The sequence below is a fragment of the Neolamprologus multifasciatus genome, chromosome 18 (genome assembly GCF_963576455.1).
Source record: "Neolamprologus multifasciatus chromosome 18, fNeoMul1.2, whole genome shotgun sequence".
Taxonomy (NCBI): domain Eukaryota; kingdom Metazoa; phylum Chordata; class Actinopteri; order Cichliformes; family Cichlidae; genus Neolamprologus; species Neolamprologus multifasciatus.
Genome location: NC_140456.1, coordinates 34,423,664 through 34,450,034, shown reverse-complemented (window position 1 = coordinate 34,450,034; position 26,371 = coordinate 34,423,664). Strand labels below are relative to the sequence as shown.

Below are 26,371 nucleotides of genomic sequence, written 5' to 3'. Positions count from 1 at the left end.
TGATAATAATGCCTTTGCTGCTCTCCGTCTTTGTCCAGGTTATTTCCTGCAAACTAACCCCAGATCACATCAGCGCTCCTTCCAGGGCTGCATGCAGATGATCCACATAGATGATCACCTGATGGACCTCAAGGCGGTGGAGCAGGGCCTCATTGGAACTTTTGAAAATGTCAGCCTAGATATGTGTGCCATTATAGACAGGTATGTATCCCAGAAATTATAAGCACAGTGGATTGTTGTTGGGACCTCCATCAGTCTGGAGGGTGGAGGGTTGGAGTCGTGTTGTCACTGAGTTTCCTGTTTCCTGTCAGGTGTGTTCCAAACTACTGTGAGCACAGCGGCCACTGTTCTCAGACATGGGACGCTTTCACCTGCAACTGTAGTGGCACCGGCTACACTGGAGCTACCTGCCATACCTGTAAGTGCAGTTATACACCGGCATTAGTTTAATTAATGCTAATCCTAATATTTGCTCAGGTTCCCTGAAAATGTTGGATTTTTTAAAGATGCTCGCGTTCTTTATCAAGTTCATTGTTTCAGGCTGAAGGTAGCGCTGAACATGAGTGTTTTTTAATCTCTGCCCACTCAGTGTGACAGTCGGGACAACCTCACAGATCCTGTTATCATCTAGTTCTGAGGCTTCTGCATTTATCTAAGTCAAATACACTGTTCCTCCCTTTATTCGAGTACTGTACCATTATTATTACTACCAATGTTTTCCATGCAACCTTACACGGCTGCAGACACAAGTCACAGTACTGAAAGGTATCAGCCAGTAGAGTAAATTCCTGTGACTAGGGTTACTTTTCTAGACGTTTCCAAGAGAAAAGCAGAAGTTGGATCTAAAAGTCCTCATCAAGTACTTCCGACTCTGGGACAGGCTGCTCACTTGTGTCATATTGGTGCCAACTTTTTGGCTTTTGCGTCTGACTCTATGGTGAAAATGCACACAGACAGACAGACTGTACCTTGCTTCCCCTGATAGCACTGTATCAGCAATCATGTGAGGAGTATAAGCACCAAGGCAAGAGTTCGGGGAGCTACTGGATAGACCCGGATGGCAGCGGCTCTATAACCCCCTTCAGAGTCCACTGTGACATGACAGGTAAGATATTCAATCTTTATTTAAACCAGCATGAAGAATATATTCTATTCAATTCAATTCAATTCAATTTTATTTATATAGCGCCAAATCACAACAAAAGTCGCCTCAAGGCGCTTCATAGATACAGAGAAAAACCCAACAATCATATGACCCCCTATGAGCAGCACTTTGGCGACAGTGGGAAGGAAAAACTCCCTTTTAACAGGAAGAAACCTCCAGCAGAACCAGGCTCAGGGAGGGGCGGGGCCATCTGCTGTGATTGGTTGGTGAGAGAAGGAAGACAGGATAAAAGACATGCTGTGGAATATTCCAGCACAAATGACTTTTCTCTGTGTTTATCATGTGACTGATTGTGTTTAGGTAAATCTGTGATGTAGGAGCAGAGAATATTTACATGTTGGTTGTTTTTCTTAGAGGATGTGGTTTGGACCACGCTGAGGAACGACCTGTCTCCTCAGACGTCAGTGTCCAGTGCAGACAAGGGCAACGCGGTGCTGCAGATTTCTTACAATATGACTGAGGAACAGGTACACACTTAATGTGACACACTCCATTTCCTACATGCACAGTTTGCTAACAATAAACATGCAGACACAAAACTGTAAAAACTAAGTTCATCTTCTGAGCGTTGTTAATCGACTGTTCAGTGTTACAGATATTTTGGGGGAAAGTACAACGATTTGATGGGTAAATATCACAGACTGATAAATGTTCTTAGCAGACAAATCCGAATCCTCGTGTCTGTCTCGTGTGTCCAGATGTTGTCAGTAACCAGCAGTGCAGAGTACTGTGAGCAGTACGTCGCCTACGCTTGCCGAATGTCCCGCCTGCTCAACGGTCCAGGTGATGATGCCTGTTATCGAGCTTTTCACTCACTGTAAAGAATGTGTTTACTCTGTTCATCATTATTATCACAACACATACTGTAAACATTAAAGTGATATTCTTGAATGGTGCGTGTGTTCAGAAGTGTTTAAGTAGCAGTACGCTGAGTAGCTGTTTGGTTCGACCTCCAGATGGCGTCCCTTTCACCTGGTGGTTAGGAAGAGCCAATGAAAAGCATTCTTACTGGGGGGGTTCAGGACCAGGGATCCAGAAGTGTGCCTGTGGTATTGAACACAACTGTACTGATTCCAAACACTACTGCAACTGTGATGCAGACCTGCGTGCCTGGTGAGTGTGCAGCCGCTCAGCTGAGCTGTGTCGTGTTACAGAGTTTATAGTTTCATCCTGTAGGTCAGGGGTCGGCAACCTTTCTGATGATGAGTGCGTCTAAAATTCCCTCAGACGTCAGTGTGCCATATGACTGCATTAGCAATAAATTTAATAACGCTCTATATGAACAGTTACAAACTATATAAAACCACTTTACAGAATTATATTTGTTCACAGATGTTGGTAGCTGTCAGCGAATAGTTATCAGCTATTTAGAAACAAAAAAGACTTTTTATCCATAACAAGAACTCATAACAGCAAATGAACTGAACAACAGAAAATACAAATGCTATTTACGGTCTCCTCACAACCATGAAAACAGACGCTGTTATGCAACACTTTGCTAGACCCGCCCCTGCACAGTTACCAGCTGTCAGCTACTTAGAAAAGGATCCTGGTGTTATTTGTCTCTCAGAAACAGTTCATAACTTCAACTCATCCATGTCACCTAAAAGGTAAACCTGTTTCTCCATCAGCTGTTCAGCTCTGATGATTCAGTAAGGACGTCTCCTGGTTTCATCTTCATGTTTCCCTCTCACCACATATCCAAACCATCATGACCAGCAGCTTTACAGCTGTGGCTCCAGCAAACATCAGCTGATACTAGAAAGTAATATTAAATCAATTCTAACAACAGCTGATCAAGCTTAAACGTGCTGCTGTTGTTTAACGCGACATCCGTTGGTTTCCTCTTTCTGGCGCAAAGCGGGCGATAAACAAACGAGAGAGACGATCAGCTGATCATTGATCAGTTTCATGATTGAAGTAGAAACGGGAGAGAATGAGAGAAGAAGAGGCAGCTGTGCAGCAAAGACAGAATAAATCCAGCTTTGTGTCTTTTTCATTGTAGCTGAAGTTCGGGACAAACTGTTCCTTTTCAGCTCAAAACGAAACGCGTGACATTTTCTCTGAATACGAGACGATTCAGTTTTTTACGGAACATTTGGCAACTCTACTAACTAACCTTATGAATAAAATAAAGTTCACTATCAGTAACATCATAGCACCACCCAGCTGTATAGAAACTCCGTCATGCTAGCTCACACAGTACGAGTTATTGTAACTGACGGTAAAAAGTCAGCATAACGAAACTAAACTCCACCTAAACTTGGTTTATATCTGACCAGATGGACTGCAGGTCATAACCTCTTACCTGAAGTTCAGTTCACCACCTCTCATTGTTTATACCGTTACAAAAACCCCAAAACAACAAACAAAAAAACAACAAAAAACCATCGGCCCATAAAAACGAAAAATCACACGGCCAGTCCAGCTGTGGTCGTGCCATCAGTTAACCCTTCACGTGCCACAGCGCGAAGCTGCCCAGGGTTGCCGACCCCTGCCATAGATTATAATCCTCATTATCCTCACTCAGTGTTTGAATGAACGCTTGTGCCAAACCCTGATCAGCCCTTCAGTACTTTCTTAAACGTATATGTGAATGATGTTATAACACAAATTAGACAAGATTGATTTAAAAAATCAAATCTGAAGTAAAGGAAATATTTTAGCTGACATAATCCTGAGCTGACTGTCGTCTTCTTCCTGTGTGTCTGTGTATGTAGGAAGGAGGACTCAGGCCTGCTGGTCTACAAAGACCACCTGCCCGTCAGTCAGGTTGTGGTTGGTGATACAAGCAGAGCTGCATCTGAGGCCAAACTAACCATAGGGCCACTCAGATGCCGAGGGGACTGTGAGTCTCACACACACACACACACACACACACACACACACACACACACACACACACACACACATATTTCATGTTGTTTCATAGACAAATATATTTTATATCTTGTGGTTATTTTCTATAGCAAACTTCTGGAATGCGGCCTCCTTTACAAGCCCCGCCTCTAACCTCCACTATCCTTCTTTGAGAGATGAAACCAGCACTGACATCTCTTTCTACTTTAAGACGTCCTCTACTCACGGAGTCTTTCTAGAAATCCTGGGAAGCACCAGCTTCCTTCACATTGAGCTCAGAGGTGGGTCAGTGTGTGTGTAACACTGTAACACTGCTGAGACCTTTGAGCATGTGCAGCTGAGATATTAGGTCCTTTTTAAAGATATAATCCCCAAAAGGTTGATTGTGTTCATCTGGACGTTTTCAGTGGGAGAAACGTGTCGTCACTCATCAGCCGGCTTCTTCAGTCTCAGCTGACTGCAGGTTTCAACCTCATAAACACTGCATTTGCATAATGAAACCAGCTGACTGTGAGGTCAGTTCATTGATCAGCTGAGACTGAAGAAGTCACCTGATGAGTGACGACACGTTTCTCCCACTGAAAACGTCGTTTTAAAACATCTGTGTTGTTTTATAATAATATTCCTTAAGTGAAACATGTATAATGTAAAAAATATTGGTCCCAGCATGGAGCCCTGTGGAACTCCATTCATAACTTTTAAATGTGAAGAAGACTCCCGTTTATATGGATAAATTGGAGTCTATCAGAGCCCATAAGTAGATTATTCATAACCTTCACTAGTGCTGCTCCTGTGCTACGATGCACTTTAAGTAAACCGTTAAATAAACCGTTCCTTTGCAAATGCAAATGGTCAGTGTTTGGCGACTTCTCTTTCAAAAAATTTTGAAATGAAAGGAAATATTTAGTTAAAACATCTGGATCAAGTAAGAGCTTTTTGAATAAGGATTTAAAAGCCTAGTAAACAGAAATAACTTAATCATCAGTATTTATTACTATCTGTCTCTAGGAGATGAAAATTTTAACTATTTCCAATGTTTGACATGTTTGATTCCACAGCCGACTCAGTGGTTTTATTCTCTTTTGGCATTGGCACTGAGAAGATGGAGCTCAGTGTCCGCTCACCAGTGCCGTTAAATAATGACCAGTGGCATCGTGTGGAGGCTGAAAAAAACATCAAGGAGGCAGTGCTGCAACTTAATGGACAGCACAGAATGGTCAGGCCCACCACCGTACAGGGCCATGCAAAACCAGAGCTCTACAGTGATCTCTATGTTGGTAAGACTTGTGTGCCACATATGTTTATGGTCCCATTTGGACTCATGATGAGTATGTTACTCTTCTTCATATATGTCTTCAAACCACGATGAACAAACCGTTTCATTTTAGAAAAAGCATGTGTGCTTCATTCAGTATATTTGGTCTTATTTTTTTGATGTTTTAAAATGTTATGTTGTGAGTCTGAACTATAAAAAATCTTTTAAGTTTTTGTCTGAATTTATTAATGGCTGCAGGTCATCCAAATATAAAAAAATGTTAATGGTCCTGACTTTGACGACAAATTTCCCAAAGGGTGAGAAGGTGCTTGAGATAATATTCTCGATAAATTATTAGTGCTATATCTGTAGTGTTGTATTTGCACTGAATGGATCTCATTCACTGAGTTGTATAAGAGTAACTGTGAAATTTGTATCTTAGCTAATGCTGTACTTCATGACTTTTGGTTAGTGGTAAAAGTGAGATTTGACAGGTGGGGAACCAAAAGTTTAAGTTTAAAGGGCTTGAGGTAAGCAATTGAAGCAACTAACAGTTAGAGCCTAGAATACAGCTGAATTACATTGGACTCGGTGGTAAATACATTAGAGGGTTACAGCTGCAAAGCAATGCCCGACCGACAGACAAATGTTCTTGGGTGCGGGAATTCATCACAATATAAGCAGATGTTACATGAAGTGTCACAGCTTATTTTTGACACATAGGCAGTATAATGCTTGTACAAAAGCTAGAATTCTGTGAATGGCTCTAATCAGCAACATCAGTTTAAATTTTATTTCATTTCTGCACCTTTAATTAACCAGTGTTTAATGGTCAACTTAGGATTGACCTCGAACCCTGCAGCCTACCCTGTATCAGATTTGTTTATTACCAAGTTTGTAACCGAAAGAGGAGCCTGTCTTGGTATCATGGTGCAGCACAGTCCAGCGTAGTGCATTAATTCAATTTAGATTTGTTGATATAGTGCTGATTCACAGCAACAGATGTCTAAAGGTGCTTTGTTGCTTAAAAGTTTACCTCACCGTGAGCATGAATGATTTCAGTTGGTGTCATAACTCTCTTTCTTCATCTGTTCAATACTTTTTTATTTTTCACTATTAAATATAACTATAACTTAACTCATCAAAGATGTATGCTGTACAATGATTTCATCCTGGAAAAAGAACAGTTGAAAGAAATCGTTAAAGGCCCCAAATTACCAACATTTTGAGTTTTTAACAATTTTTTTTGAACTGTTGTGTTAGTTATTAGAAAGCAGTCCTGTCACTTAGTACAAGTTAATATCAGCTGGTTCAGTCACAAATAATGGCCTATAAACAGGCGTCTTGTTACCATGGCATCACACAAGAAACACTTCATGATGGTAAAGCCAGTGACCTCTCTTTAAACCTTCACAACCTTAAAAGATGTTGATTGCATTGGTTGCAGAACATTTCAAACTAAATGAGACTTTAACACAATATATAAATAACGCAATTTAACTTGAGCAAAGTAGAATTAAATAATAATAATAATCACAAAATAATAGAGTCTTCTTCAGAAGACCCTTATGAAGAGAACATCGAGGGAACAGTTTACCCTTCCTGGGATCAACTGCCCTATCAACTACCAGGTTGCCCCTGGTGAGAGGTGGCGGGCTGGGGTGGGTATTCTAATATCCCCTCGGCTTGCTGCCGGTACGTTGGGGTTTTTCCCGGTGGGTGCTGGAAGGTGCGTCACCTGGAGACTCTGTTGTCCTGCTGGGAGACTTCAATGCTCACGTGGGTAACGACAGCGAGATTTGGAGGGGCGTGATTGAGAGGAACGGCCTCCCTGATCTGAACCCGAGCTGTGTTTTGTTATTGGACTTCTGTGCAAATCACAGTTTGGCCATAACAAACACCTTGTTCGAACATAAGAGTGTCCATGGCACCAGGACGCTCTAGGCCGTAGGTCGATGATTGATTTTGTAATCGTATCACCAGACCTGCGACCATTTGTTCTGGACACTCGGGTAAAGAGAGGGGCTGAGCTGTCAACTGATCACCACCTGGTGGTGAGTTGGATCAGGTGGCGGGGGAGGACGCTGGACAGACCCGGTGCACCTAAACGCGTAGTGAGGGTGTGCTGGGAACGTCTAGCAGAGGCCCCAGTCCGCGAGATCTTCAACGCACACCTCCGGCAGAGCTTCAACAGCATTCCGAGGGAGACTGGGGACATTGAGTCCGAATGGACCATGTTCAGCGTCTCCATTGCCGAAGCTGCTGCATTGAGCTGCGGCCGCAAGGTGGTTGGTGCCTGCCGTGTTGGTAATCCCCGAACCAAATGGTGGACACCAGAGGTGAAGGGAGCCACCAGGCTGAAGGAGTCCTATCGGGCTTGGTTAGCCTGTGGGACTCCAGAGGCAGCCGACAGGTATTGACAGGCCAAGCGGAATGCGGCTCGGGCAGTGGCTGAAGCAAAAACTCGGGTGTGGGAGGAGTTCAGAGAGGCCATGGAAAAAGACTTTTGGACTGCCTCGAAGAGATTCTGGCAAACCGTCAGGCGTCTCAGGAGGGGAAAGCGGTGCTCTACCTGCACTGTGTATAGTGCTGGCGGAGCGCTGCTGACGTCGACTGAGAAAATTGTCAGGCGGTAGAAGGAATACTTCGAGGACCTCCTTAATCCCACTGACACGTCTTCCGAGGAGGAAGCAGAGTCTGGGGATGAGGGGAATGACCCGCCAATTTCCGGGGGCGAGGTCACTGAGGCAGTTAAACAACTCCTTGGTGGCAGAGCCCCTGGTGTTGATGAGGTCCACCCCGAGTTCCTGAAGGCTCTGGACGCTGTAGGGCTGTCCTGGTTGACATGCCTCTGCAATGTTGCGTGGAGATCAGGGGCAGTACCCGTGGACTGGCAGACCGGGGTGGTGGTCCCCGTCTTTAAGAAGGGGGACCGGAGGGTGTGTTCCAACTACAGGGGGATCACACTCCTCAGCCTCCCTGGGAAAGTCTATGCCAGGGTGCTGGAAAGGAGAGTTCGTCCGCTAGTCGAACCTCTGATGCAGGAGGAACAATGCGGTTTTCGTCCTGGTCGCGGAACACTGGACCAGCTCTTCATCCTCTCAAGGATACTTGAGGGTGCATGGGAGTTTGCCCAGCCAGTCTACATGTGTTTTGTGGACTTGGAGAAGGCATTCGACCGTGTCCCTCGGGGTGTCCTGTGGGAGGTGTTGCGGGAGTATGGGGTGTCTGGCCCATTGCTACGGGCCATTCGATCCCTATACAACCGTTGCAAGAGCTTGGTTCGCATTGCCGGCAATAAGTCGGACTCGTTCCCGGTGGGTGATGGAACGGTTCGCAGCAAAGTGTGAAGCAGCGGGAATGAGGATCAACACCTCCAAATTTGAGGCCATGGTTCTCAGCCGGAAATGGGTGGAGTGCCCACTCCGGGTCGGGGATGAGTTCCTGCCCCAAGTGGAGGAGTTCAAGTATCTCGGGGTCTTGTTCGCAAGTGATGGGAGAAGGGAGCCGGAGATCGACAGACAGATTGGGGCTACGGCTGCAGTGATGCGGACGCTGCACCGGTCCGTCGTGGTGAAGAGGGAGCTGAGTGTAAAAGCGAAGCTCTCTCTCGGTCAATCTATATCCCTACCCTCACCTATGGCCACGAGCTTTGGGTAGTCACCGAAAGAACGAGATTGCAGATACAAGCGGCAGAAATGAGCTTCCTCCGAAGGGTGGCTGGCTCTCAGAGTAGAGCTGCTGCTGCTCCACATCGAAATCAGCCAGCTGAGGTGGTTCGGGCATCTGATAAGGATGCCTCCTGGGCGCCTCCTGGGTGAGGTGTTCTGGGCATGTCCCACCGGGAGGAGGCCCTGGGGCAGACCCAGGACACGCTGGAGAGATTATATCTCTCGGCTGGCCTGGGAACACCTTGGTGTTCCCCCAGATAAGCTGGAGGAGGTGGCCTCTCTGCTTAGGCTGCTGCCCCCGTGACCCGGCCTCGGATAAAGTGGATAAAGATGGATGGATGGACAAAATAATAATCAAATCACCAGAATTATGCTTATGTACTTATACTAATTACCCTACTCTAATGCTAATATTAGGGTGGTGAGTTGGATCAGGTGATGGAAGAGGATGCTAGACCTAAATGTATAGTGAGGGTGCGCTGGGAATGCCTGGCAGACGCCACGAGATCTACAACACAGGTGTCCAGCTCCAGGTCTTGAGGGCCGGTATCCTGCAGGTTTTAGATGTGTCCTTGAACCAACACAGCTGATTTAAATGGCTAAATTATCTCCTCAACATGTCTTGAAGTTCTCCAGAGACCTGGTAATGAACTAATCATTTGATTCAGGTGTGTTGATCCAGGCCCTCCAGCAGGACACCGGCCCTCGAGGCCTGGGGTTGGACACCTCTGATCTACAGCATTCTGAGACACGAGACACTGAGTCTAAATGGACCTGCATTGCTGAAACTGCTGCACTGAGCTGCAGCTACAAGGTTGTTGGTGCCTGTTGTGATGGTTTACCCTGAACACCAGAGGTGGACACTAGGGGTGAAGGGAACCATCAGGCTTTAGATGGAGTCCTATCGAGCTTGGTTAGCCTGTGGGACTTTGGAGGCAGCCAATAGGTACTAACAGGCCAAGTGGAATGTGGTGACGGCAGTGGCTGAAGCAAAAACTCGGGTGTGGGAGGAAAGACAATGGAAAAAGACTTCCAAACTGCCTTGAAGAGATTCTGGCAAACTGTCAGGTGACTCAGAAAGGAAAAGTGGTGCTCTGCCTGCACTGTGTATAGTGTGGGTGGAGCGCTGCTGACTTCGATTGGGGTGGCTGTAGCTCAGGAGGTAGAGTAGGTTGTCTACTGATCAGAAGGTTAGTGGTTCGATCCCTGGCACCTCCAGTCTAAGTGGGGCATGAGATGTCATTATTTTCTGATTTCTGTACCGTTAGCTGGAAGCCACTGCAGACTGGAGCACACGAAATACAAGAAACTCGTTCAACAGTAATGTGCTAATCTGCATATCACATTGAATTACTCGTTATTTGAAGGTGTTCTTAATGCTGTTCTGGATTATTCTGCCTTACTTCTATACCAGGTGCTTCAAGTGGTCAAAGGGGTTTTCTGGGCTGCATGCGAGCGCTGAAGATTAATGGTGTGACCTTTGACCTGGAGGAATGGGCAAAAGGGACTCCAGGTGTGAATCCAGGCTGCCAGGGCCACTGCAACAGCTACAGGATGCACTGCAGAAATGGAGGAAAGTGTGTAGAGCATTACAATGGTTACTCCTGTGACTGCTCCCTTACTGCTTACGATGGACCCTTCTGCACTGATGGTATGACCAACACCCTGTTTGAGATTAGATGGGTTCAGATTTAATAATCAATAAGAATTTCCGCTATGTTTTAATGTTCTTTATTCTTTAATTATACGTTAGATGTAGGCGGCTACTTTGAGACGGGGACATTGGTGCGTTACGACTTGCTGCCAGAGGGGGGACCTTTTGCATTGAGGGACGTGAAGAGTCTGTCAGGTGTTGGTGTTTCAAGTGAGGCCAACCTGACTCAGGAGGAGCTTGTGTTCAGCTTCAGCACCTACAGTGCTCCCAGCATTCTTGTCTACATCAGTTCCAGAACTCAGGACTACTTGGCTGTGGTGCTCAGACACAATGGTAGGCTTATTAGTGTCGTATCTGATACATTTAATGTGTTCTCATCTTTATAAACTTTATCTAGGGTGGTCTCCATGCCAAATATCCTTGGGAGAGATACTCAGCCCAAGTGGCACTCTGATGCATCGGAGTGTCGGTGTAAATGTTAGATAGCAAGCACCTTTGTAGAAGAACAATTGAAAAAAAGTGCTTGTGTGAATGGATGAATGAGGCAAGTTGTAGAAAACACTTTGAATGCTCAGAGTAGAAAAGCACTATGTAAGAACCAGTCCCGTTACCATTTATGAACTGTAAGAAATGTACGTATTTGTGTTTTCAGGCACTCTCCAGATCCGCTACAGCCTTGGAGGACTCGCAGAACCGTATACCATAGACGTTGACCATCGTAACATGGCCAACGGTCAGCCACATTCTGTCAACATAACTAGGAACTTAAGGGAGATACGGCTACAGGTTAGTGAATCCTGCCACTACAATACGCGATGAATTGCAAAATGCAGTCAAGTTAATAATAAAAGTCTTCAGCTGAAAATTCTTTTAGTTTGAAGCTGTAGCAAATATTTAATAGTGAGTATTAAGTTTGTATTAGGAGTGATTTAATGCAGCACTTTTTGCTGGAATGTCATCAAAGAGACAATTTATAACAAAGACTTATAATTATTTACATGCTGTTACCCCGGTGTTACTGAGAAATGTATGTGTAAGTTCTTTGTCGCTTTCACATATTTTTTCCACGTGTAAATAGAAATAACAGAAGCTAGGAATTTGTCTTTAGCTGGAGACACACGCTGCTTCAAAACTTAGTATTGGAAAATATACACTAACCACTATCAAACGTTTGGACACAGCTTCTCATTTAATGGTTTCTCTTTATTTTCATGACTATTTACATTTTAGATTCTCGGTGAAGGCATCAAAACATGAAATTATGTAGTAAACAAAAGTGTGAAACAACTCAAAACATGTTTTATATTTTAGATCCTTCCTAACAGCCGCCCTTTGCTTTGATTCCTGCTTTGCTCACTCTTGGCGTTCTCTCCATGAGCTTCATGAGGTCGTCTCCTGAAACGGTTTCCAACAGGAGTTCAGAGATGCTGAGCACTTGTTGGTCCTTTGCCTTCACTCTGCGCTCCATCTCATCCCAAACCATCTCCACTGGGTTCAGGCCAGGTGACTGTGGAGGCCAGTTCTCCATCACTCTCCTTCTTGGTCAAACAGCCTCACACAGCCTGCAGGTGTGTTTGTGGTCATTGTCCTGTTGAACAATACATGATGGGATGTTGCTGCAGGATGCTGTGGTAGCCATGCTGGGTCAGTGTGCCTTCAGTTTAAATAAATCTCCAACAGTGTCACCAGTAAAGCCCCCCACACCAGCAAACCATCAACTCCATGCTTCACTGTGGGAACCATGCATGTAGAGACCATCGTTCACAAAGACACAGCGGGTGGAATCAAAGTTCTCCAATTTGGACTCATCTTGTGTTTCTTGGCCCAAACAAATCTCTTCTTGTTGCTTTTCCTTAGTCGTGGTTTCTTAGCAGCTGTTTGACCATAAAGGCCTGATTCCCACAGTCTGCTCTGAACATGTAGAGATTTGTCTGCTACTGGAGCTCTGTGTGACATTTATCTGGGCTCTAATCTGAGCTGCTGTTAACTTGTGATTTCTGAGGCTGGTGACTCGGATGAATGTATCCTCAGCAGCAGAGGGACTCCTGGTCTTCCTTTCCTGGGGCGTCCTCATGTCAGACAGTTTCATCGTAGTCTTGATGGTTTTTCTGACTGCACTTGGGGACACATTCAAAGTTTCCGACTGACTGACCTTCAGTTCTTACAGTAATGATGGGCTGTTGTTTCTCTTTACTTAATTTATTGGTTGTTGCCATAATATGAACTCTAACAGCTGTCAAACATGGCTGTCAGCTGTGCACCAACCTGACTGCTGCACAACACAACTGATGGTCCCAACACCATTAAGAAGGCAAGAAACTCCACCAATGAACCCTGACAGGCTCACCTGTGAGGTGAAACCATCTCAGGTGACGACATCATGAAGCTGAGAGAAGGCCGAGGGTTTGCAGCTCTGTCAACAAAACAAAGGGCGGCTACTTTCAGGAATCTAAAATATAAGACATATTTAGTATGGCTTATGTTCAAGTTAACGCAGCTAAGAGCGTTTTACACATCGCCAGTGGCCACAGTCACCACCAATGGGTTAATTACACAAAGCGTTACTCTTTCCACTGGTGCCAGGCAAATATGTCTTTCTCCATCGCTATTTGCGTTATTCATAGAACCGCTAGCTGCTACTATAAGACAAAATGGCAATATTAAAGGTATTTCAATGTCTAATACACAACAAAATTCTTCTTTATGTAGATGTTTTATTGCTCCTTCAGGATCCCCACTCTTTGCAGCAAACATTTGGGTTATAAATTTGCTTTCAGAAGTCTCAGCTTCTCTATAACCTGGTCAAAATCCACTATTTTGCCACTCTGTATGGATGAGGAGGATGGGGCAGATCTTAAATATTAAATATTAATGTTTTCTCCAAGCTGACCAAATCCTGTTCAGCATGAATTTCACCCCCTTGCTTAAATTGGTTCAAAAGAATTTAAACCGCTGAATCATCCATCCATCCGTCCATCCATCCGTCCATCCATCCGTCTATCTGTCCATCCATCCGTCCATCCATCCGTCCATTTCACAGTGAAAGAACCTTCTATTAGATTATATATGCTAAGAAAAAAATGTCATCTGCTCTCAAACAGAAATCAGTGGTTCAATAAAAGTTCAATAAAATAAAAACTGGTCCATTATCATCACTAAAATAATGTATGCTACTGCCTGATATATCTTAATTATTTTTTCCCTCTCTCCTCGTCTCCCATTTCACATCCTAATCACCTCTAACCACCTTTGATTTCCCCTTGTACACAAACAAAAATACAAAAACGCAAAACCTTTTAACCTGATCACTGATCCACTTATAAACAGGCTTTCTCCTTTGGCTCTGGGGGCTAATATAAAGGGGGGCATACTCAGGGTTCCCTCCAATCAGGTCTGGAGGCAGCCCAGAGCTCTATGGTCCTAACTCCAAAAAGGAAGAGAGCAGGTGCCAGTGGCTTGGGATGTAGAGCAGATTGTCCAATAAACAGAGGGCTGGTGGTTCAAATTCTGCTCCATACCAGTCGTATTATTACCAGTCATTCAAGATTTCAACACTGGTGTGAGTGGGTGAATGAACCAAGTTAAGTAAAGCACTTTGAGTGTTTAGAAAAGAGCTATATACGAACTAGTCCATTTACCATTTACCAAAAAGGAGGGGGGCGTATGAAAGGAAAGAGAAAAAGACCTTTCCTACCCTGCAGGTAAAGCCTCTGAATCATCCCTCCAGCTTATTTTAGCAGAATATCGCTGTGAGCTATTATATTCTTCTTATAACGATGTTATTGTTGTCATGGTCATGACTGTTATTGTTCATAGCTGGTCATTGGTCATACTTATGGCTGTCATTATCGTCATTATTATGATTATTGGTGATGATGGTGATAATCCTGAGTTAATGTTGCTTTAACTATTATTATCATTATTGTTATAATTGTCTCCTAAATTACATTAATCCTGGACTGAATACATTAACACGTCACGCTCACTTCACTCTCACTACTCACAATCACACTTATATTATTTTCTTCCAACTCTTATATCTTATCATAATAATAATTATTATTATCATAATAATAAAAAAGAAAGTAGTAAAAATAAAGGAAAACCATTAAATAGGAATGTGTGTCCAAACCCTTGACTGGTAGTGTATATATTTCTTGAAGTCACTACTTTGAGATAAGCTGCTAAAGCTGCTAGTTTGATATATTGATAGTCAGAGTAGAAAAATTAGGAAAAAAATAGAGTTCACCTTAATTGCAAATTATAATTAGTTGCAATTGTAAATTACATCTGCTGAAAGAATAATTCCATTATAAAAAGTACATCAAATTATATTAAAAAACTAGTTTTTAGGACAGGAGTCTTAAAACTTGACAAAGTTTAAAGAAGATTCAGTTTATCAGTTTAACTTGACTGTTGCTTTTCTCTGTCCACATTATCCAGCTGGACCATTATCCAGTGTCCACATATAAGCTGCCTGAGGCCTCTGACACCCAGTTCACTTTGGTCAAGAGTATCTTTCTTGGCAAAGTCTTTGGTGAGTCTAGAGATGTGTGTGTGTGTGTGTGTGTGTGTGTGTGTGTGTGTGTGTGTGTGTGTGTGTGTGTTTATATAGCTCCTGTTTTTGCATGACTGACTCCATGAAGGGATGCTGAGTGATGTTCTATGATCTGAATATTGTCCTATTTATTCTTGTACCAGTCACTTATTAACTTGTTTGTGTGCCTGTTTTCCTACCTGAAATGATGAGCTTTTAGTTCTTAGAATCCAAATATGTTTTGTGTTGAAAAAAATAAAATAAAAATGAAGTAAAAAGTTGAAATGGCATTTAGCTTTTACCGTTTCTAATATCATTAGAGCAACACCACAGGGTGGGCCATTTATATGGATACACCGTAATAACATGGGAATGGTTGGTGATATTAAAGTCCTGTTTGTGGCACATTAGTATATGTGGGGGGGCAAACTCCTCAAGATGGGTGGTGACCATGGTGGCCATTTAGAAGTCGGCCATCTTGGATACAACTTTTGTTTTTTCAATAGGAAGAGGGCCATGTGACACATCAAACTTATTGGTAATGTCACAAGAAAAACAATGGTGTGCTTGGTTTCAACGTAACTTTATTCTTTCATGAGTTATTTACAAGTTTCTGACCACTTATAAAATGTGTTCAATGTGCTGCCCATTGTGTTGGATTGTCAATGCAACCCTCTTCTCCCACTCTTCACACACTGATAGCAACACTGCAGGAGAAATGCCAGCACAGGCATCCAGTATCCGTAGTTTCAGGTGCTGCACATCTCGTATCTTCACACCATAGACAATTGCCTTCAGATGACCCCAAAGATAAAAGTCTAAGGGGGTCAGATCGGGAGACCGACCAATCCACTTTCCAGGAAACTGTTCATCTAGGAATGCTTGGACCTGGCACCCATAATGTGGTGGTGCACCATCCTGCTGGAAAAACTCAGGGAACGTGCCAGCTTCAGTGCACAAAGAGGGAAACACATCATCATGTAGCAATTTCAAATATCCAGTGGCCTTGAGGTTTCCATTGATGAAGAATGGACCCACTATCGTTGTACCCCATATACCACACCAAACCATCACTTTTGTTGTTCCAACAGTCTTGGAGGGATCCATCCAATGTGGGTTAGTGTCAGACCAATAGTGGTGGTTTTGTTTGTTAACTTCACCATTCACATAAAAGTTTGCCTCATCACTGAACAAAATCTTCTGCGTGAACTGAGGGTCCTGTTCCAAGTTTTGTTTTGCCCATTCTGCAAATTCTGTGCGCCGATCTGAGTCATCCTCATTGAGATGCTGCAGTAGCTGGAGTTTGTAAGGGTGCCATTTGTGAGTAGCTAATATCTACCGAAGGCATGTTCGACTAATGCCACTCTCCAGTGACATGCGGCGAGTGCTACGCTGTGGGCTCTTGCTGAATGAAGCTAGGACAGCCACTGATGTTTCTTCATTAGTGACAGTTTTCTTGCGTCCACATTTTGGGAAATCCAACGCTGAACCAGTTTCACGAAACTTAGCAAGCAGTTTGCTAACTGTAGCGTGGGAGATGGGTGGTCTCGTAGGGTGTCTTGCATTGAAATCTGCTGCAATGACCCGGTTACTGCGTTCACCAGATATCAACACGATTTCGATCCGCTCCTCACGTGTTAAACTCTTCGACATGTCAATGGCTGTGAACAAAGAGAAACTTGTAAATAACTCATGAAAGAATAAAGTTACGTTAAAACTAAGCACACCATTGTTTTTCTTGTGACATTACCAATAAGTTTGATGTGTCACATGACCCTCTTCCTATTGAAAAAACAAAAGTTGTAAAGATGGCCGACTTCTAAATGGCCACCATGGTCACCACCCATCTTGAGGAGTTTGCCCCCTCACATATACTAATGTGCCACAAACAGGACTTTAATATCACCAACCATTCCCATGTTATTATGGTGTATCCATAGAAACGGCCCACCCTGTGTATCAAAAAAAGGACAATCTCACTTAGTAGTACAGGGCTCTGATGATGTAAAGGTGGCCTAGAAGTCAGAGGGTTTAACTTTAAAACCTAAGCTTAAAAGGTAAGTTTATTGGATTGTGAACAATAAACACATTTAAAACATTGTTATTATATTATTTTTGTTATTTAAAATATTTAAATATTTATTCACAGTGAATATTTAAAGACTAACATGCTTTTAGGCCCAAAAAAGAGTTTCAGTCGTAGTTGCATTGGGTGAGGCCCCCGCCTATATCACTGAGCTTCTTCAACCCTACTCTCCAACTCCAATGATAGTGGTCTCCTGACTATTCCACGGAGATGTTTAACAACAAACCCTACCTCCAGTACTGTGGAACTGTTTACCTCCCCGCTACGCTCCATCGACTCTGTGGCTTCTTTTAAAAAATAGCTTAAAACACATTTGGGTAATGTTTGTGTGTAATATGTTGTTTTGTTTGATATGCTTTTATATTCCCATGTCAAGCACTTTGTTATAGCTTCTTGTCTTAAAAAGTGCTCTATAAATTAATTTTGCTTACTTGCATTGCTTCCAGAAAAAAACAATTAAAGCTGCTTTCTCTTTCTTTTAGAAACAGGCCAGATTGACCCCATCCTGATCGAGCGCTACAACACTCCGGGTTTCATGGGCTGCCTGTCGAGAGTTCAGTTTAACAGTGTAGCACCGCTGAAAGCTGCCCTGCGCTCCAGCATAGCAGCACCTGTCAGCACCCATGGGATACTGGTTCCTTCAAACTGTGGAGCCTCCCCCCTGACCATCTCCCCCATGGCTTCAGCCAGAGACCCCTGGCACATAGAAGGTGGTAGAATAACTTAGAAGTCCAACTCCAGGCCTCGAGGGCCGTGTCCTGCAGGTTTTAGATGTATCCTTGATCCAACACAGCTGATTTAAATGACCTCAACATGTCCTGAAGTTCTCCAGAGGCCTGCTAATGAACTAATCATGTGATTCAGGTGTGTTGACCCAGGGTGAGATCAAAAACCTGCAGGACACCGGCCCTGATGCCTGGCGTTGGACACCCCTGACACAGGGTTTCAGCATATATGGGGCACGCCACTGTAAAACTCTAAAGTTTCTCAGGATTCAAATAGATAACAGATGTTTGCTTTGTTCACAGCTGGAGCTGTTTTCAACCTCAATGAGGACAAGTTCAGTGGTGATGGTGTGGATCGCAACTCGGCTGTCATAGGAGGTATGTTTAGTTTTAAGTATACCAGGATTCTGAGCTGCTGTTTTTGTCTATATGATTGGAAAATGCACAGATTGATGTATATAAAACGAGGTGATGTATGATTTTAAAATTGATACCATAGGTGTATCTATTAAAAATCTCTGAGCAGTTTGAGTCTCAGTGATGTTGTCTTCAAGGTCGAGGTCACAGGTCAACTTTTCTGAAAACTGCCTCAGGAGGCTGAGGGGGAACGCCCGGAGCCGCTGGTATTTTTCAGTTTTTTGGTCACATTGAATTTTTATGCTGTCTGGGACAAGTTGAAGGTTGCCCAGAGCTCACCTGGTGGAACCTAACCTGTCTCATTGTGACTCAAAGTGAAATTTACTGTGCATTACACTACATTTAATGAAAAATTGTCTTATTTTGCACCCGATATGCGTGTCATATTTGATACCAGGAATATTAATTTGGAATGAGAGAAGTAAAAGTCCTTCCATGAAACGCTTCCTTACCGTGGTGGAGGGGTTTGTGTGTCCCAGTGATCCCAGGGCCTATGTTGTTGGGGGCTTTGTTGCTCCCTGGTAGGGTCACCCAAGGCAAATTGGCCCTGGGTGAGAGGCCAGACGAAGAGCAATTCGGTCGACTGCTATGGATAAAAGAAGACCAACGGACGAGTGTACCCTGTCTGGAATAGGATTGCTGGGACCCCACCTGGAGCCAGGCCTGAGGATGGAGCTGGAGGGAGAGCTGGGCCTTAGCTCATGGGACCTGGCCGGGCACAGCTTGAAGCAGCGACATGGGCCTGCCCTGCTGTAGGCCCACCACCCACAGGAGGCACCCTAGGTTCGGGTGCAATGTGTGTTGGGAAGCAGACAGGGGTCCAATCCCCGGCTACCAAGGCTGGCTATCAGGACGCGGAAGGTCACCTCTCTGGTAGGGAAAGGAGTCTTGTGCATGAGACTGAGATACCGGCTTTATATGGTGGGGCTCACCTCAATGCAACATTTGGGCTCTGGAACCAATCTCCTAGAGAGAGGCTAGACTCTGTTCCAGGCTGCTATTGCCCTCGGTGACAGGTAGTGTCCAGGGATGGATTTTCTTGTATCCCTGAACGGTCCTGAATGTAGTTTGCACTTATGCGCAATGGTGTAGCGTCCACACCGCTGTGGAAACACCTTTCAGGCATTGATGTGACTGAGTAGAGTTGTGCTGATTTCCCATGTGGTGGAGTTTATGCTGCACAGTTTCATGTCTCTTTTAAAGATATCTTTAAAGCGCAGTCGTGGCGTCCAGTGGGTTGCACACAACTGATGGTCCCAAACCCACGAAGAAGGCACGAAATTCCACAAACGAACCCTGACAGACTGACGCTGAGCCTGGTTCTGCTGGACGTTTCTTCCTGTTAAAAGGGAGTTTTTCCTTCCCACTGTCGCCAAAGTGCTGCTCATAGGGGGTCATATGATTGTTGGGTTTTTCTCCGTATCTATTATTGTACGATCTACTGTACAATATAAAGCACCTTGAGGCGACTGTTGTTGTGATTTGGCGCTATAAGAATAAAATTGAATTGACAGACACACCTGTGAGGTGAAACCATTTCAGGTCACTACATCATGAAGCTCACTGAGAGAAGGCCGAGTGTTTGCACCAAAGGGTGGCTACTTTGAGGAGTCTAAAATATAAAACATATTTAGAGCTATTTTTCATTTTTTTTATTTCTACACAATACTGTAGATACATGTAGTAAAAATAAAGGAAAAACACTAAATGAGAAGGTTTGTCCAAACCTCTGACTGGTCGTGTATAATAATAAAGTCTCTCATAAACTTGCTCTGAGCTAATGTTGGTGTTGTTCTGATGTTTGAGAGGAAAGAGGTTAGAAACATCCAAGTCACTGTTTTCACTGCATCAGTTAATCCACACATTCACTGTAGGAAACAGTGAGAATTCAAATGCTCTTTATAATCTAACATGGCAAAAAAGCCAAAAAACATCGACCCAGTTTGTAAGTACACAGTTTGAGCTGCGGTTGATCCCTCTGGTGTAACTCTCAGTTTAAATCGTGTGAACTGCTAATCAAAGGGAAGAACTCTTCATAACACAACGTTTACACCTCGTCGACCTTCCTCCCGCCTTTCTTGCTTGATGTTACATCTTCTGAGATGACATCTGGCATCCGTGCACTTTTACGTTAATTAGATGGATCATTAGCTCATTCAAACATGGTAAATGGCCTGTATTTATAAAGCGCTTTTCTAGTCCCTAAGGACCCCAAAGCGCTTTACACAACCAGTCACTCACACATTCACACACTGGTGGCAGCTACATTGTAGCCACCCTGGGGCGCACTGACCGAGGCGCCACCGGGCCCTCTGACCACCACCAGTAGGCAACGGGTGAAGTGTCTTACCCAAGGACACAACAACCGACACTGTCCAAGCCGGGGCTCGAACCGGCAACCGTCCGATTACAAGACGAACTCCCAACTCTTGAGCCACGATCGCCCCACAGTCAAACATGACTCTGCATGTCTACATAATCTCTTTTTAAAAAACACAGGGATACTTTTTTATCAGTTTTTCTCTTGAACTCCGTGTTGGTCAACTACAACATACGATTCCTTTTATGAAGTCATGCATTTCAAAGTCAGACATTCTTGTTTTCAACTTTTTTATTAAACTTTAGACATAAAACAAGAGAAATAACTTTTATCACACTCACCTACCACTCCCCCATTACTCACATCTGCACCTCAGGTGGCAGAGAGCCAGCTAGTAAAAGGAGACCAAATACAGTTTGTCTAATAAGCCACAAGTCACTTTTTTGTGCGATGCTATTTTAACCATTAACCGTTCTTCATAGGGAGGCCGGCGGCTTTCCCAGCAGTGTCTTAGCAGAATCCCTTTAGCTGTGGTGAGGGCCAGGACGTCTCATTTTTATGGGGGGAGACGTCAGAAAGTTCTGTGGTTGAACCAAACACGGATGTGAAATCTTCTTTTCAGAACATGAAGATGACTCCATAATATCAAAGTCAGACATTACTTTCGATTAGTGGCTCCTTAGTATCGCCCTCACTCCATCCTGCTTACACACTAGTGATGGGTCGTTCGCGAACGAAATGGCTCTTAGAGCCGGCTCTTTGAAGTGAACGACAGGAGCCATGAGGTTTTTTTTTTTCTTTCTCTCACCCTCTCTCTCGCTCTTTTTTCCGCTAAACTCCGCACGTGCGGCCTGTACTTTACGCTGGGCAGAGGGGGGAGGGGCGTTAGTTACACTCGCAGTAGCACAGGAACAGAGCCAGAGAGAAAGAGAGCTAGGGACAACAACGTCACATTAGAAAGGTATAGTAATCATCCACTATTTTCAGTTGCAGATGATAAAGGATTCAGAAATCATGCAGGCCCATTTGACAGAGAATGTGCATCTTCTTTTTGTGTTAATATTTTAATTTATATTTAATTGTGTTGTGGTTTGCAGTGTTTTGTGTTGTTTCACGTTAAATTTGTTTAAAAGGAAAAAGCTGAAAATTTAAATAGTTAAAAGTTTAAAATGTGAATAGTTGTTTTTTGTATTATATGATTTATTTATTACATTTTATGTGGAGTGAATAAATAAAAGTATATTTATGGTGGCCCTTAGAGACAAAGCACGTACAAACTCCAAAACACGTACAAACTCCAAAACACGTAAAAACTCCAAAACACGTACAAAAGACAACAGAAGTGCTCCAGGATGCTAGGGGGCAGTGTTGAGCTTTTGTTACCTCGTGGCTACACAAGCCAGCAAGTACCAACGACCAGATTTGGTGTGTGGTAGTAACAGGTAAATGACCATTTTTTTAAATTATTTGAATAAATATGAGTGCTTGTGTATAAATACACAAACAATACACACATGCTTTCAATTGTGTAATTTAAGTGATCTAGTAGCTCTGCTTTGGAAGTTCAGTTCATGCTAGAAATGTGTTTTGGAGTTTGTACGTGTTTTGTCTCTAGGGGCCATATATAAACATATATAAATAAAACCACTTTTTTTTACATTAGTAATTCCTTTTCTGCATAATTTTATATTATTGTTAATGATTAAATAATTAAAGCAACAAAACAACCTGAAGAGCCGGTTCGGAGCCAAAAGAGCCGGATCTTTTTAGTGAGCCGAGCCGAAAGAGCCGGAAATCCCATCACTAATACATACATGTGATCACACAGCCTCACAGGCCGCCTCTACACTCAGTGAGATGCCTGAATCATGTTTTCATTGTAGTGGTTGAACTTCTACCTGATTCCCATCAGTATTAAGCTTGATTAACTATCAGCTATGATTCTGTTTACAACATACTTTTCTCTTATTCAGAGTCACGTTTCTTATCTTTCCACATTCCTGCAGCCACACAAACACTTATCTGTCAAGGTCTGCATCGTGTCTACACAGAATCTAGACAGAAAAATCTCCATTACTCAAACTGTATTTCTCATATATACACTTCAATATACTGTATTTCAACGTATTAATTAGACCTATCTTTGATTTTATCTACTCAATTCAATTTCATTTTATTTTTATACGTCTTTGATTAAGAACTAAGAATAAAGCGTAGCACTTTCTACACTTTCTCTGTAATAAAGTGGTAATAGTAGGGTAACAAGGGGAAACGAGTAAATGTGTTTCTAAGTTATTACTATGCAATTACCAAAGTAATAGCCACTAAATAGCCAAGTAATATCATGGTAGTAACAGTGGTTAAAGCTGAGTAATATTACTCTGAAATATATGTTATAGGCTAATAAGAGCCCAAAAACTGGGGGTAATAATATGGAAATACAGCTCAGTAATAAAGTGGTAATAGTAGGGTAACAAGGAAGGAAGAGGAGTGTAATAATGTGGTAACTTCTAAGTTATTACCACTAAGTTACGTGGTAGCATCTGTGTAATAAGCAGGAAAGAGAGCTGCAAAATGTAATACTGCCTGTTTCCATTTAATAACACATTATTAAGCTATTAAAGCTCATTTAAAAAAGTGATTATTATCAGGAACCAGCTGTGGTAGTTTTCTGTAATAATCAGGAAACAGAGCTGCAAAGTATTCACCAGTTATGGTGGTTCTAAATCGCTTGTAGGTAAATGTGAGCGTGAATGGTTGTATGTCTCTGTGTTGGCCCTGAGACAGATTGGCGACCTGTCCAGGGTGTCCCCGCATCTTACCCTATGGTATGAACCACAGGGCAACCCCCCCTCCACAACCCTGAGAAGGATAAGTGGAAGACAACGGATCTCTTAACCCTTTAAAACCTGTCAGAGCGGGCACGCTCTGTTTTGCCTAACTATTTTTAAATCCCGGTAGCTCTGCAACCACGTGAGCTAGCGCAATAATTTTTTTTGCATATGAAACCGGAGGAGTTGTACTTACATCTTATGCCATCAGCTTGTCCTCGGTCACAGTTTCCTTCCACATATAGCTTTGCAAAAACTGCATAAAAAGCACTTGCAGCAACAAAAACATAATATTCCAGAAACGCGCTTTGCCGATCCGATCAGCTGTTCATAACACTTCCTACGTTGGTGTAGACGTCAGCGCGAACTTTTGCATGTCCGCCATGACCTGCCCGAAACCGGAAGTGACGTAATTTTTTTTACCATCAAGGCCTCATGAGCCTATACTGGTGTTTTTAAAAGTTATGTTTGACTTCATGACTTTCTGTGTGGTTTCTGGGATGCTTAGGACTCATATTGCACTGCTGGAAATAGTTTATTTTGATGCATATGCTGCTTTTTTGCAAATTTGCACTATAATATTTATTTTTGTTTTTCCTGCAGTGTATAAAAATTGGTGTATTTCAAAAATAAAACTATGAAGACACTCAAAATAAATTTCCTGTGGTGGGAAACTATTTTGTGCAACTTTTTTGTATTTACAGTTTTGAGGGATAAGCCTCTTAAATTTCTCTAACTAGAAATATATGTTAAAAAAACAAAAACGATTTTCAATTTTTTTGTAGTTTATTGCACTTTTTTTGAATTTATGTAATTACTATGCACTTAATGCAGACATATTATTAAAATCTGGGCTGTAATGGTTGTATTGATGTATAGCAACTTGAAATGCTCCCAAAAATGGCTCTACAGCATGTAAACATATAATATAAGCTCTGGTGGACTTGGTTCTATGGTAGGTCTTAAAGGGTTAAAAACGACTAGCTCAACATAAGGAACAATGCTGTCTTCAGTCCGTTCTGTGTTAAAGAAAGTGCTCACTGCGTTGCTCATGCTTTCTTCCAGGAATCATCTCCATGGTGATCTTCAGCGTCCTGTGCATCATGGTGTTTGTGATCCGTCATATGTTTCGTCACAAAGGCTCCTACCACACTAACGAGGCAAAGGGAGCCGAGTCAGCAGACTGCGCCGACGCAGCGATCATTGTCAACGATCCGGCCTTCACCGAAACCATTGATGAGAGCAAGAAAGAGTGGTTCATCTGAACCCTCGTCGATACGGACGCACGTTAGGATGTAGTTTGCAGGCGTAGGGAGTAGCTGGAGGTGACGACCTACTCATCCTGGAGGAGCTGAGGACTTTAGAGACGGTGGAAACCATTGGTATTTTAGCTTGGGTATTAAAGCACAGGGCGCAGAAGTGCCTGGCAGCGACAGTGATTCATATGATGGAAGGACAGCTTCAGTGTACGGTGCCATAACGTTTCAGGCCTTGGATCAGTCAGTGTTCGTTTGCTTTTGTCTTATATTTTTATATCTATCGCTCTGACTTTGATTTCAGTATGTAATGTATTTATTTATTGATATTATATTTTTTCAAATGTTTATATTATTTATTCTTAATTTTCTTTGTGTTTTTATTTCATGTGTTTGTGCTTCACTTCTGGTACTTTAAGAACTTTGGCATGAATTATAATAATTATGAATTAGTCCCAATAAGCCTTCGTGCGTATAGCGAAAGTAAACAATTCTAGAGTGTTTTTGTATATTAAGTGTGATACGTTATAATTTGCCTTATTTTTATACAATAATTTATTCTGTATGTTGGTAGTTTAATTTTGCTTCTCAGACTAAAAACTATGGTGTGTGTGTGTGTGTGTGTGCGCGACACACCCACGTGCATGCATAGCTGGCTTGCTCGTCTGTAAAGGAGATGTAGCCATGACGTTGTTTGCATCATCTGAGCTTCTGTTGATTTCTGCATCTGAATGTGTCTTCAAAGACTTCTTGATACTTGTACGTGACTTCAGGAAACTCACTCAGCTTGTCTTAAGCTGCCGTTTGTCCAGGGCCACACTACAAAAACATAACAAATAACTTTATTAAACGTTACATGAACCTTCAAATCCACAGTGAGGCAGCATTAAGTTAGTGATTCCACTACCAAGGCTGGTGAGGGACGAGTACAGCACTGTAGCAAACAAATACTCTAACTTCCCTAAAGTGAACCAAATAGCTTCCAACAGAGCTGGCAGATGTATTCACTGTCAGCTGCTGAGAGCCACAAACTCCACAATCTAGACTCAACTGTGACTCTAACAGCAGCCCCTTCATTACCTTCATATGCTGAAGGTGGCAGATCTGCGACACATTGAATCTGAGGTCAAAGAGCAAAAGTAGCAAAAAGCAGCAGCCTTCATAACACTGCACTGGGCTTATGGGTCAGGAAAGAACTCTTATCTGGGATAATATTCAATTTTGCACAGTGTTATTATATCAATGAGCCCCCCCTGTAATGTAGGATAGAGTGGACTGACAGCAGAACAAGTTCAGGTGAGCAGCTGAGAACAGAAGCCTCGTGGAGACTTGCTGTGACTGAACTAGGCTGCAGAGTTGGTTTCATTCTTTCATTCGACTCCAAAGTTAAACACATTTAAACACCATCTCTGTCGTAGATGAATGTGACATGAAGCAGATACTCATCATCAAACAAGCAACTGGTCATATTTTGGCAGCAGGACGTTTTCCACACTCAGAGAAATCCTTCTTTTCATTTAGTCGTTCAAAGGTGTTGCCTCCTCTGTGTCCCTGAAACTAGAAGAACAGGTGCGATCATGAGCTGCTCCGTCCAG

General features: G+C 43.0%; 1 protein-coding gene across 3 annotated transcripts in view; it reads left to right on the top strand.

Annotated features, from left to right (window-relative positions):
- Positions 1 to 26,221, top strand: part of cntnap2b (contactin associated protein 2b) — a 47,196-nt gene extending 20,975 nt beyond the window's left edge. For 2 of the 3 annotated variants that reach the window (XM_085139391.1, XM_085139392.1), the window contains exons 10-25: positions 39 to 201; positions 312 to 418; positions 986 to 1,105; positions 1,520 to 1,632; positions 1,864 to 1,948; positions 2,122 to 2,278; positions 3,886 to 4,013; positions 4,135 to 4,305; positions 5,083 to 5,301; positions 10,365 to 10,601; positions 10,704 to 10,937; positions 11,257 to 11,390; positions 15,048 to 15,141; positions 17,710 to 17,937; positions 18,256 to 18,330; positions 24,586 to 26,221. In XM_085139391.1, the coding sequence (XP_084995517.1) occupies positions 39 to 201; positions 312 to 418; positions 986 to 1,105; positions 1,520 to 1,632; positions 1,864 to 1,948; positions 2,122 to 2,278; positions 3,886 to 4,013; positions 4,135 to 4,305; positions 5,083 to 5,301; positions 10,365 to 10,601; positions 10,704 to 10,937; positions 11,257 to 11,390; positions 15,048 to 15,141; positions 17,710 to 17,937; positions 18,256 to 18,330; positions 24,586 to 24,785 (2,465 nt within the window). In that variant the 3' untranslated portion in view covers positions 24,786 to 26,221. The remainder of the gene's footprint in view (positions 1 to 38; positions 202 to 311; positions 419 to 985; positions 1,106 to 1,519; positions 1,633 to 1,863; positions 1,949 to 2,121; positions 2,279 to 3,885; positions 4,014 to 4,134; positions 4,306 to 5,082; positions 5,302 to 10,364; positions 10,602 to 10,703; positions 10,938 to 11,256; positions 11,391 to 15,047; positions 15,142 to 17,709; positions 17,938 to 18,255; positions 18,331 to 24,585) is intronic. The other variant, XR_014870490.1, reaches the window with a different exon arrangement.
- Positions 26,222 to 26,371: the final 150 nt, after the last annotated feature.